Source organism: Calonectris borealis, chromosome 1, assembly GCF_964195595.1.
Source record: "Calonectris borealis chromosome 1, bCalBor7.hap1.2, whole genome shotgun sequence".
NCBI classification, from domain to species: Eukaryota; Metazoa; Chordata; class Aves; order Procellariiformes; family Procellariidae; genus Calonectris; species Calonectris borealis.
The window spans coordinates 94,716,036-94,728,426 of NC_134312.1; the positions used below are offsets into that span (position 1 = coordinate 94,716,036).

The window sequence follows — 12,391 nt, forward strand, 5'->3', positions numbered from 1 at the left end:
ACAGACCCCATCAATATATAATTTAAAGTGAAAACCGGCTGACAGAGATATGCAAAAAGGCAAATTTTCCACTTATTAGTCTAATCTTGAGAGCCTGGGCTCAGGAAGGATGAGACACCTTTTTGAGTGCCATGAGACAACTGATATCCACAAATTTTATGAGCCTATTAAAATTTTTACCTTGAAAAAAAAAGAAGTTGCTCTTCATTAACTTTTAAGAACATCGAAAGAGTTGTTCAAAGTAGAAAATAACCCAACATACCAAAACACACAGCCAGAAAATTTCAAATGACACTGCTTCTATTTTGAATGTTAGACTAGGGCCACTCAAGGGCTTAGTAACATTGCAGAAAACCAGTATTTTCTGGACTAGAACAGATTGTCTTTCTGCCATGGTGCAAAGGTATGACACAGCAGCTGATATTCTATCCCAAATGCCAGGTGCACTTTGAGGGTTAGTCCCTTAGACAGTGCCACATCTAGGGGGTCTGACAATTTCCTTCTCCCATCCTAACCTGACACTGTTGATGCACAGCTTCACAAAACAGTTTCCAGTGCACACTTCCATGCAAATCTGACACACCTTGGTTTTTGGAGACCTGGAGAAACAAGTTTTTCTTAGGAAATACAAGCTATTATGAGTGCTTTAAATGAGACTAGAAGAGACTTCAGCATTATAGAAAACATCACTTGCTTTTCTTATAATGTTTTTGATAAATTCTCCCTACTCTCAACCATCATCCATTACAAACCAAAAACTTCTTCCATCTCCTCTGTTCTTGCAGAAAAACAACAAAAGGAAGTATTTGTAGCGTTCAGTGCAAAATTACCACAGTTAAGGAGTGCAGTCACAGAGTTTAGGATTTAGAGTCAGAACCTGGTGGAAGGGGGAGCTCTGAAAGAACTTTATCAGCCACAGATTTGTGAGGCCAAAAAGCAGCAGCGCAATCATCCCCTGCCTGTCATAGGCCATAACAATTTCCTGGACCTTTCAGCAATTACCTTTGCGGTTTAATAAGAAAAATTGTGCCTTATTTGTATTTGGAACATGTTTAATTTCACCTTTGAATCACACGATCAGGCTTTTGTCTGCTAGACAGTATACATGACCACAGTTTTCCTGTAGAGGTGGACTATAATCCATTCATACCTTAATCTGAGTGGCGATAAGCAAAACAGAGTTCCTGAGGTTAATCAATATTTATACAGCATTAGACATTTATCTGCAAAGGCATTAGAGTATGTTTACTTAACAGTGGCACTTCAAAGGGGCCTAGTTAGGACAGGTCTCCCCTTGGCCAGGTACTAACACCTCTAGAGTGCTAGAGTCTAGCACTAAAGAAGTAGTAAGGTTTCATACTACATGGTTATCAGGGGGGACACCATGACAAGCAAGGTAGTTTGGTTTGGGGTGGGGAGATGGGGGGTAGGGAGGGAGTGTTTACGACGAGGCTCACCCCTTGCAGTCTGGATGTGCTAACCCCTACATTTTGCCAAACATGGGGAATGCAACTGCATAACTCGTAGTAGCGCAGGACTGCTTTTGTGCTCTCCCTTGGAAAGATAAAGAAAAACAAAACACAGCTATCCAGTAAGGGCTATGACGTTATGAAATTGGAACAGAAAGCTCTTCCTAGTGAAAACCTTCTAAACCTAAATTTGCCTTATCACAATAAGTATCTACCTTAAAGGTGAGTTAGGTGCTGTGTCTCAAATGGGACACATAGTCTGCCGTGATGTGCACAGTACTGCTGCTAAAGTTGCTGCCTTTGCAAATATTTAGGAGGGAATTGTTACAACTGCATAAGACCAGTTAAGACTCACTTCACCACAGACATCCAGTAAGGAACACAGCCCAGTCCTGTTGGCTTACACGAGGTTGTCAGCTTTTGTCAAACAACAAACAGCCTTGCGTGGGAGGGAAAACTATCAGTCTGGAGGGAATAATACCCACCATAAATTATCGTAATAGTTTTATAGACTCTGCTAGTTAAAACAATTACTTTTTTCCCCACCTTCCTTCAGCTTCAGAGATATAAACCATGCGTTCCAGAAGTAACAGCACAGAAAGCCCAACCGGACCAAAGCTGAGCCAGCAAAGGCCAAAAGACCACCATAAAGAAGAGGTTGGTTACAGTGGGAGAGGAAACGTGCAAAGAAGGCCCAAGGAGAAGGACGACGTAGCCCAAGCCAGTACCGTCCTAAGAAGCCCCAAGGCAGAGAAAAAACAAAGAAGTTCTTTCAAGAAAAGAGAGGATCTCTCTCGTGATGACTTGCTATTTCTCCTTAGTGTCCTCGAGGGTGAATTACAGGTGATTTATTGTCTTATTTTATATCACAGATTAAAACACACTTCCCTCCCTCCTCCCCTCCCCCCCCAATTTACCACAAACACATGCTGCTTTCATGTTAAGGAAACACCCTACCTAATTTGATACAGAAGGACAAATATAAACTGCAAAGTACCTAAAAATGCAAATTATAGCTATTATTATAGCTATCAGCCAGAAAAGGTGATCTTTACACCACCCCTAAATGCAAACAAAATTTACTCACAATGTACCTGTATCACACTAAAAACACTCATGGTCTATTGTGAAGGATCACGTAAATCTCAAAGCAGAGGACTCACAAAATTTTCCTATTGTGTTGCACTATTCTAAGTTTTGAATACAAAGTATTTGTCACTGTAAAACCTATATGGAGAACATATTAGAGACCTTAAGATCTGTTAATTATTTCTTATCTCCCCTCTCCTATGAAGTCATGAGCATTAGTCCCTATGAATCAGTATGTGCCAGATCACAAGAAGAAACTCACTCAACAGTATTCTAACATCTTTTGCTAGAAAAATCAAAATAGCTATTTTATTTCCCATAATATGAAGCATAAGTATTCCATGCCACTTAGCCCACAAGATACTAGATTTTGAAGAGCGAGCATTTTTCTATCTGGAAAAGAAGCCAGCTGCCAAGTGGTAAATGATGCCTAACCTGGTCAAACGAAATTTCAGGAAGTGGGAACCAGATTTCCAGTGAGCAGGGAGAATATTTCTGGGGCAGGCTGATTGCACAGAAGCAGTGACAGCCACTTAAAAGTGCTCACAGGCAGAGGGAAGAGCAAGCTGGCCAAAGTGGCATAAATGGGTGTATCACATGGTTTCAGAATTTATTACCTAGACAGTACCTGGGTAGTTCCAGTCTTAACATATGTGTATATATTTACATAATAATAGAGACATGCTTAACAGAACACGCATGCAACATGAATATTTGATAGATGTACCAATCTCTGAGGGTAGATCCAAGGCAAACTTCTACAGAACATTTCATTATGCAAACAGCATGATTTCCATGTTTGTGAAACATTTCTCTCCTGCTCACTTGCCCTTTCTTAATTCAGATTAAAATTCAGATGTCACACACTCCTCCAAAACAGCGCTCTCTTCCTCTCAAAAAAGAGATATGTGTGTATATATATACATATATTTATATTACATACACACTTCATTACACATATATATATATATAAAAATAAACACACACACACTTCAATTCTTAAGATTTAAAACTGGAATAGAGTGAAATGAGAAACTGGAAAACAATGAGCCTGACATGAACATTTTAAATCATGTCCAACATTCCAAAGGAAGCATTATGAATGAAAAAAATGAGAATTCATTTTTTATTCCTAATTCTCTACCTCCTGTAATGCCAAGTCAAATCTCTGAACATCAGTTGTCAATCCAACCATAATGAAGTTTCAAAGTTAGATGCCATTACACTCCGATTCCAGCACATTTAAGATGCACAAAGATCATTCTTCTAGTTTTTTTCCATAATCATAAGGATTAGAAATAGAGTATTTTATATTTTTTTTTAAACACAGTCACAAATAGGGACACAGAAGTGCTCCAGCCAAGAGCAGTCAGACTGAAAGTGTTACCCTCTCCTGATACATCCCTCTTTCTGATTTCCTCCCTTCTTATTCTACCCTTCTAGGATTAGCACGTACTTCATTTTGTTTTTAACTGAGATCATTGCAGATAATTAATGTTTGAGACAGTTCATGTAGTTATGTCACCGTAATGGAGGCAGAGGGCAACCTCCACCACCAGAGGATGCAGGGAAAAAAAGAGATGGACACAGGCCTAGGAGAAGTGGTGACCTAAACCAGTTTCCGTTGCAGTGGAAACATTCACATAAGCAGATATTCTCATGAAAGAACATTATCGTTAGAAGTGGGACTTCGAGACAATTAGCACAATATTCGCAGCAGGTATTCTGTCCCCTCCAAACTTAACGTCTAGGAGCTAGTAACTTTATAGCAAAGGAGTGTTCTTGGTGATTTCGTGGGGTTTTTTTTTGTTTTTTTTGGGTTTTTTTGTTTGTTTGTTTGTTTTTAAAGAGCAATGAGAATCTATAGGTCACTTCAAGTACTGCAGATACACACAGCATGTTTCTCCAGCATGGAGCATGGACTTAGAGAGCAATGCTGTATGACAGGAAGAAGCTATGTGTACCTGCCAGCTTGTGCAAGAATTTCTGAAACATACATAGAAGAACATACTGAAAACGTACCTGAGAACATATGGTATCTACTGTTTGGTACCAGGGTGTCATCAGATATTTTATAAGATTAAGGAAACAAATGCAGTGACACTAAAAAAAGGAAAAGTATAATGCACATTTTTAGTCTATACTTTTTGAAACTACATGATTTTTAGAAACCAGATAACACCACCTTCTCTTAATCACTATCTTTTAAAGTGCTTTTTTTTAACATGCACGCATAAATTGAGAATACCTTTACAGCAGTTACTTCCAAAAAACCTGATGCTGCAAGGTTGCTTATTACCTGAGGGCATGTACACGAGTATGTGCACATCTACACGTCTATAAATACATAAGGCATGGTCTCACACATGCACGCACACGTACATATGCATGCACACAGGACCCCACTGCCAGCTTTGAAGGCAATTAATCTTGTTTTAAAGAACTGCCATTATTGCATGGCCTTGGAATGTGTGTTGCGAAGGGTCACATCTCCTGCACCGCACACCTCACTACATTCACCACTCAAACGAGCTCAGTGTAACAACAGAAGCCGACGACCCAGGCGGGTTTAAACTACAGAAGCCACCTTTGCACCCAGAATATACAGAATGTGCAACATTTCCAGGCTTCAAGATCCTAACATCTTTCACTAACAATTTAAAATCAGCTTCTAATACCACACTTTGCCCTGAAGTTTTGTGTTGTGAATTCTACACACTGGTCCAGAAACAGCAATACGATAAATCACTAACAAAGTACTTAAGCATTGATAAGTGTTCTGAAGTTGTTGGAGTTTATGCGGAATAAAATACAAAGACCAGTATTTACCTCATGCTTTTTAACTGTCTTCATGTTACCGACTATTTTGGGGCACTTTACATACACAGCATTCTTTAAAAAGTTTTTTAGTTTTCTTAAAATCAAAAGTAGAAAGCTAACCTGTAAATACACATATACAGTTTAACCAAATAAAACCTTATTTTATGTTTCTGCAGGCTCAAGATGAAGTTATAGGAGTACTTAAGGCTGAAAAAATTGACTTGGCTTTGCTTGAAGCACAATACGGCTTTGTTACTCCCAAGAAGGTGTTAGAGGCCCTCCAGCGAGATGCTATTCAAACAAAGGCTGAGCAATGGCAAGAAGATATCTATGAAAAGCCTATGGGAGAGGTATGAACATATAATTGATATTTAACCATAACTCCCACGAAATTCCACAGAAAATATCTCACTGACTTCAGGAAAGAAAGCAAATGAGCTCTAAATCTAGAATCTAACACGAGTGTAAGTGACGGCAGAACAAAGTCCAGCGTCCAGTGGGGCCCCTAATAAAAACAGGTATCTAACGATCCTCATTTATACTGCACACTGAGGGCTTTAACATAGACAGACATGATTTTGTCTAACTCAAACTCTGATAATCGGCCTTCTATTTTTGACACCGTCGCCTTTTTTTTCCCTTTCTGTTATCCAAATTCACAGCCCATACAAACAGATGCCTCCTTACTGAGGCCATTCTTAAAATAGCTAGTAAGGGCCCATTCAGCAGCAATGGCACAGCTGTCCACCCTTACATATCCCAGCTCCTACTAGTTCTAGGGGAGTCACAGGTATACCTGCTTGGTCTGGGTAGTTAACTGTAATGAGCTGTCAGTAGAAATTGCATCCAGGCAGAAATCTAATATTCTCATATCATACCTAAGGAACCTTTAGTTTAATTACACTGCAGCAGCAGCCATACTTCCTTAACAACGTTATCTGAATTTCATTTCTGCCCTGCAATGGAAATCACTGGATATTAAAATCCCTCCATATCAGACTATGCCTTTTTTTCCCAAGTAAGTGTCTCCTCTTGAATTTAGATAAGCATTTTTTAATATGCTGCTCAGTATAGATAATCATCATAAAAATAAAAGCAGAAATTACGAATAAAGTTCTTCTACCAAGTGTTTTCCAAGCTTTCGGAACAGAAGTGTACCTAAGGATACAGCGTTCATTTCACAGAAAATTATGTCAGCCAAAAGGTCAACACTCATTTCGGAGGCTCAAAGGTTAAAATCTCTAGCTATAATCTGAAACAGATAAAGTTCAACTGTGGAGGTTAATTTGTTTTAGAATATTGTGGCATTATGTCACAGAAACTTTGAGCACAAATGGAAATGATTTGAAGAGAAGTCCAAAAAAGTTTGAAAACATAAGTTCAGTCTGTTACTTCACATAAGTTCATACACGCTTTTTCCTTCTTACACTTAATGGCAGAGAAAGGATTTCTAACACCACTGGATTTGGCAATTCCAAAAGGCAAAGGTAAACATCCTGAGAGCAACTGAAAGGCTAGAAGGACCACTGGCACTTCGTATATCTTGGTAAACCAAAGGATGCCGTAATCGGTAGGCATTCCACAATTTCAGTTTCAACCCCCCCCCAGATTAAGTCAGAGATCCATTTAGTTTTCATTTGGATTTTTTAAACCTATCTGCCTACAAAATCTCTGCTGATCCAGTTCCTCTAGAGCATGTGTGTCTCACCCTTGACAATTCAGCCTTATAGCCCTGAACACAGAGGATCTTCCCAAAATTCAATACAGTGAATTTCAGAAGGCATCTGTAAGATTACTGGTCCTTTAACGTTCTCTCACAACTCACTCATCTATCCTAAGCTTTATGAAATTTCTTGGCAAATTTGGTTAAGGATGTAGTGGGAAAATTTGGTGACTGGTCAGCTTTACTCACTAGGAACAGGATTCATAGGTTCCTATGAATCTTTTTGCTAAAGAGAGCAAAAGACAAAACAGCAGTAATACATCTTTCTTTGCAAAAACTATGAGGAGTGAGACAGACCAAAACCATGTCTTCCTTGGCTATGAGGAGATTTTTTTTTTTGAAAGCAGATGGTTTTTTCAGCCAAATTTTCTCTACAGCTACTACTTTCTGCAACCTAACAAATGCCAGATAAGCTTGCTCTTATTCCTCACACTTGTGGATACAATAAATTGTTTTATGTTTAAAGGGGCTTAAAAGAAAACACTTTTATTTTGTTTTTACTTCTGTCTAACACAAAGGCCTGAAAAGGTTTTCCATCTTTGCATGGTTTATAAATTTAGATTGAGTCAGTTATTCATGAAAAAATCTGGCTTCAGATCAATTGCCACTTCCCTTGAATAGAAAATAAATGGTATTCAACATTCTAGTAAATACAGAATAATAGTATAAGAACCATCTTCCCAGATTCAAAAATAAACAAATAAATTTTTAAGAATAAAAAAACCATCAGAGAATGTGATGCAGGAAAAGAGAGATAAAGACGAAGACACTGCAGAATTTGTGGTGTCTTTTTCTCACGTTTCAAACCTTCATGGAATTAGAAAGCCAATTTTGGTTTCTAACTCTCCCCAGCTTCCAATAACAGAGTCAAAGATAAAAAAGTCTGGTGCCCCACTGTTTGAAATGTGATGAACAATACCTCCTACCACTTTGAGAACTCCTCTAAAAGCAGCAAAACCAGAGGGAAGCCTATATTCTGCATCCATCAAGCATAATTCAAAATTGAATTCATTTTTAAAATCCCAGTGCCAATCAACTCGGGGAAATATGCATCCTCATCAGCCTTTTAACAAAGTATATCTGATTGCATCCTCACAACATCTTACAAGTGTTGGTCACAACTTTCCAACGATATAGGAAGAGACTGAAACAATAATGTTGACAATGCAGCATTCAGGAAAAGCAGACCAACATATCTGCGTGGAAATTTGGCTCAACTAGGGTTGAAAAAGACAAGGGAGGAACTGCTCCCATAATCTCCAGTAATCCTAAACTCAAGATTATACGTTTATAAACAATGACCATGAGGATATTATTAACAGGAATAATATTTCAGAGAATTTTGGATAAAGAAATGTAACTAACCTGGATTTTATTCTGGCACAGTGCCAAACACAAAACAGTCTAAAAAGAGAAAGACGAAAAGTTCAGTTCCAACATAATGGACATGAGACACACCATCCTAATTTGACTTCAGACACAAGTTGGTGGCAAAATGTGTTTAAACGATGAAATTCCTGTGAATTTTTAGCTTGCTGAACTATTCACAGTTACTTAAGACCATGCCTCTTATTTTCCATTGTATTGTACAGTATGTTCAAGTATTAATTCTAGCAAAAAGCCCATATGGTTAGCAAGAACAAAACAACAAATCACTTAATTAAGATTTTATCACTTCAATTTTCAACAGAAGACATTTATACTGCTGCTTATTAGTCCTCTGTGGTTTTTAGCCAAGAACTGTGTATACTGAGTGAACGTGTACGCGTACATATAAATGGATATTTCTGCATGCACAGATTTAGCATTTGGACAGAGTAATTTGAGGAACCAGGGGCTGGTGGAGACTGCTCCTGTGAGAGGATCTCACACTAGCAGGGGTTCACACAACTTCTCTCCCTTCTCTGCTGGATACGTGGGAGTCAGCCACAAGATCTCACAGGGAAAATGCAAGAGTCAAATTTGCTCCCCAGGGAAGTGCCCTTATCTTGCAGAGAGACACAACAGAGCTTCCAAACAAAACACACAGAAGTGCAGCAACCCAGTACCAGACTCTGCTCTGTTTAGTCCTGCAGGGAGGGAGAGGCATGCTGCACAGTAACACACACAAGTGTCACAAGGCCAAATGCCATACCCGTTATGCAGCTTACATGCAGATCTCGGGTGTCTGCATTAATTGTGATGTAGGATCTGCTGCCTCTCCAATTCTCTTCCCTATCACCCACCTGTACCAGGAGACAGGCCCAGCACCCTCTTCCCTTCTCTCCTGAGTGGAATCCCAAGCTCTCGCTCTCCACTTTGTCCTCAGCCACAACAGCCACACGCCAGCTGCAAATGCTCATGGTAGAACTGATTTGACAGCATACTTGAAAAGAAAAACTAAATGCATCTTCTAATCTGAGCAACAGGAGAAGACTGCAACATGAAAACAGCTTTGATGCAGCAGCTTAATTACTTGTCTTTCTTACCCTTTCATGTAAGCAGGTCTCCCTGGGACACTACTGTTCTTTTACCCACTTTCAAATTCCTCGTTCCCCCTCCCTGCCTTGAATACACACCTCTCCCATTCCAAACACCAGTTGGTAATCCAAACTGCTAATCTCAACACTGACAAAAGCACAACTACGAAGTGAAAGCCACTGGCATTGCTCACTGAGAACTGCAAAACAAAAACCTGGAGTTAGTACCTTTCTTCTTGCATACTTGCTGCTTGGATTACCACTTGAATCAACCTCTCATAGCCACTCAACAAATACTCTAGAGCAAACAAAATATACTGAACCCATAAAACACTGCTGGCAGGTCCCACACCCTTCACACCCAACAGTGCAGAAGCAGGGCTATTTTCTATTTGGCTAATGTTGTTTGTGTTGATGACTAACCCTCATCTCCATCAGGCATTTATATGTCTGGAAACAGGAGTCATTTGATTTATGATCAGCTTGTAGCCAGAAATTTCAGTGTTTTCTTACGATAGCAATTTACACATCCCCTCAGGTTCTTACATACACTGAAGCAGTGGTCCAATCCATACAAATGCATCACTTTACTTTCTTAACCCCATCCATGCAGACTGCCTGCCAGCCAAAAGAAATCAGAAGTTCACACTTTTGCCTTCTTCCCCACCTGACCTCACACTGAGGGCTGAGACCAGCAAGCACTATCATGCAAGACTGATGCCCAGTTCCTACCAATTTAAGAAAGACAGGACCATAGTTACAAACAGCACCACATCAGAACTTTATCAAAAAAACAGGAGGCAGGTTGTTTTCTGAGAACAGCATATATTCACCTGAAAGCATGACCCTTAAAAAGGCGAGGATCAGAAACTCAGGTGATGGTGCTTCATGCATCTGTGCAATAGCTGTTCCAAAAAACCCTCCAAAATCTTGGAGGGGGAAGAAGGTTGATAAAACACACTGAAAATTCTCTCATTCTGGTAAGCTAGTAGCTGAACAAAAGGTTTTAAATTTTGAAATTTCCACTTCTGGTGGAAGAAGGGAGAGTGCGGAGAAATTAAAAATGGCCAGTTTTCTTCAACCTGACCTTTTAAGGCAATTCAGTTTTCAACCTCTGTAAAAGACATAGAAAACACAGCCAAGAGATTACTGTATAAGGCGGCTCTTACTTACTGAGAAAGCTTGCATATGCAAGGGTTTAGGTAAGAAATGTTTTCCCAAGAGAGGTCCTACTTCAGGATCATGATTCCAGAAAGCACTGACCTTGCTGGTGTAAAAGTGTGCAAATTATGAGTGAACAAGATGAAAAAAAACCTTAACAACCTGGTGTAAGAGCACCACAAAACAGCCAAAAGGGACAGTCATAGGTTTCTTTACATTTTTTGATCAGGCATGAAGTGAGCTCAGCTATGTCGAAACAGAAAAGACACTCTCTAACGTCATAAGCAGAAAGAAAGGGCAATTTTCAAAATGGTCCACATTTCTGTTGGAATATTTTGGACTCAAACCATCTTCAAAGTCTTGTCAATAGTTCCTTTTCCCTTATTCATAGCAGTGTCACCAAAAAAATTAACAATGATTTAGGAGAAACATAAGAGAATACATAGAGTTTAAAAAGAAGCTGAGGTAAGCAGGGGGAGACTCAGAAGCCCATGTAGAAAATGCGGATATTCTCACTCATTCAAGAAACTCATGTTTAGGCATTCCAGCTCTTCCTGTCATCGTTTCTATCTGCCAAACTGTGAATAAACATGAGGAAAAGATAATTAATCCTACTCCTTGGAATTAAATCGTCCAAAATAAGCAGTGGCCCTAAGAATCTGAAGCCCCACTGTTTCTTGTGGCATGTGAAATTCTTTGTGGGGGAAATGTTGGAGAACCAGAACCAGCCTTGCTTCCCACACTGCCCATTTGTGAATTCTTTCCTATTAATAGAGTGAAGCACTGCAAAGCAGCTTGACCTACTAGAATAGACTGTGGTTAAAAGGAGGCACTGGGCTTTGAGCTCAAAACTTCTCTTCTCCAAAAAGGATACGAGGATTCCTGTGTTGACCTGATGAGGGAGGCAATCTCCGCAGGGGAAGGGGAACGAGCAGGGAACAAAGATTCTTACCAATACAGCCTCTTTCCAGGTCTTTAGATGGCCTCCAGTTAGCACTCCTCAAACTTCAACCAGATCAGTAATGCCTAAGGAGGAAAACCCCTTCTGGTTTCATACACACACACTTGCATAACTCAGTCACATACTGAATTCAAAATTATAAGAGAATCCTCAGAATGATAATTTTCTCTCAGTTTGAGGAAATAATTTTGTTTAACAGCATAACTCCAGTGAACAGTTATACCAACACCTTTGTGATAATAAATACTACCAAAAGCTAAAATAGATTATTTAAATTAAAATATCACTATATGACAATATTTAGAAGCTCAGCAGAAATCCTTGGGAAGGGGAGGGAATTTGATGTTCAAAGTGTGCTATAAAGGTGCCATCTGCAAGGCAAACCCCTTTACAATGTGTGAAATTTGAGCAACAAAACAGGAAATGCCACCGTTAAACAAAAATACTTCCAACCATTTCAAAATTTAGCACTTACTTATTCCAGAAACCCAGAACCATGCTCAGAGTAAGCACAGGAGACAGAACTGGTTTTCACTCTTTGTTCTATCACACATTTACTGTGAAACCAGAGGAAAACTGTGTTCTATCATACATTTACTGTGAAACCAGAGGAAAACTGCTTTTTGATCTACCTGTCTACCTTACAAAGACAATTCAATGCTCTCATTTCCTACGCAGCTACAAATGAGGCAGCTATTTCTATTCAACC

General features: G+C 39.4%; 2 protein-coding genes across 7 annotated transcripts in view; one reads left to right on the forward strand and one right to left on the reverse strand.

The window, feature by feature from the left end:
• Nucleotides 1-12,391, reverse strand: part of CMSS1 (cms1 ribosomal small subunit homolog) — a 247,938-nt gene that overhangs the window by 156,968 nt on the left and 78,579 nt on the right. Inside the window, exon 1 of one of the 5 annotated variants that reach the window (XM_075167958.1) lies at nt 11,238-11,359. The exons of the other annotated variants lie outside the window; for them this stretch is intronic. The gene's annotated coding sequence lies outside the window, so the exon portion shown is untranslated. Of the gene's footprint in view, nt 1-11,237; nt 11,360-12,391 lie in introns of those variants that run through there. 5 annotated transcript variants of the gene reach the window in all.
• Nucleotides 1-12,391, forward strand: part of FILIP1L (filamin A interacting protein 1 like) — a 214,444-nt gene that overhangs the window by 125,512 nt on the left and 76,541 nt on the right. Inside the window, exons 4-5 of one of the 2 annotated variants that reach the window (XM_075167843.1) lie at nt 2,026-2,312; nt 5,555-5,728. Coding sequence is in view for 1 of the 2 variants with exons in the window: in XM_075167835.1 (XP_075023936.1) it covers nt 5,555-5,728 (174 nt within the window). In the remaining variant the exon portion in view is untranslated. The remainder of the gene's footprint in view (nt 1-2,025; nt 2,313-5,554; nt 5,729-12,391) is intronic. The other variant, XM_075167835.1, reaches the window with a different exon arrangement.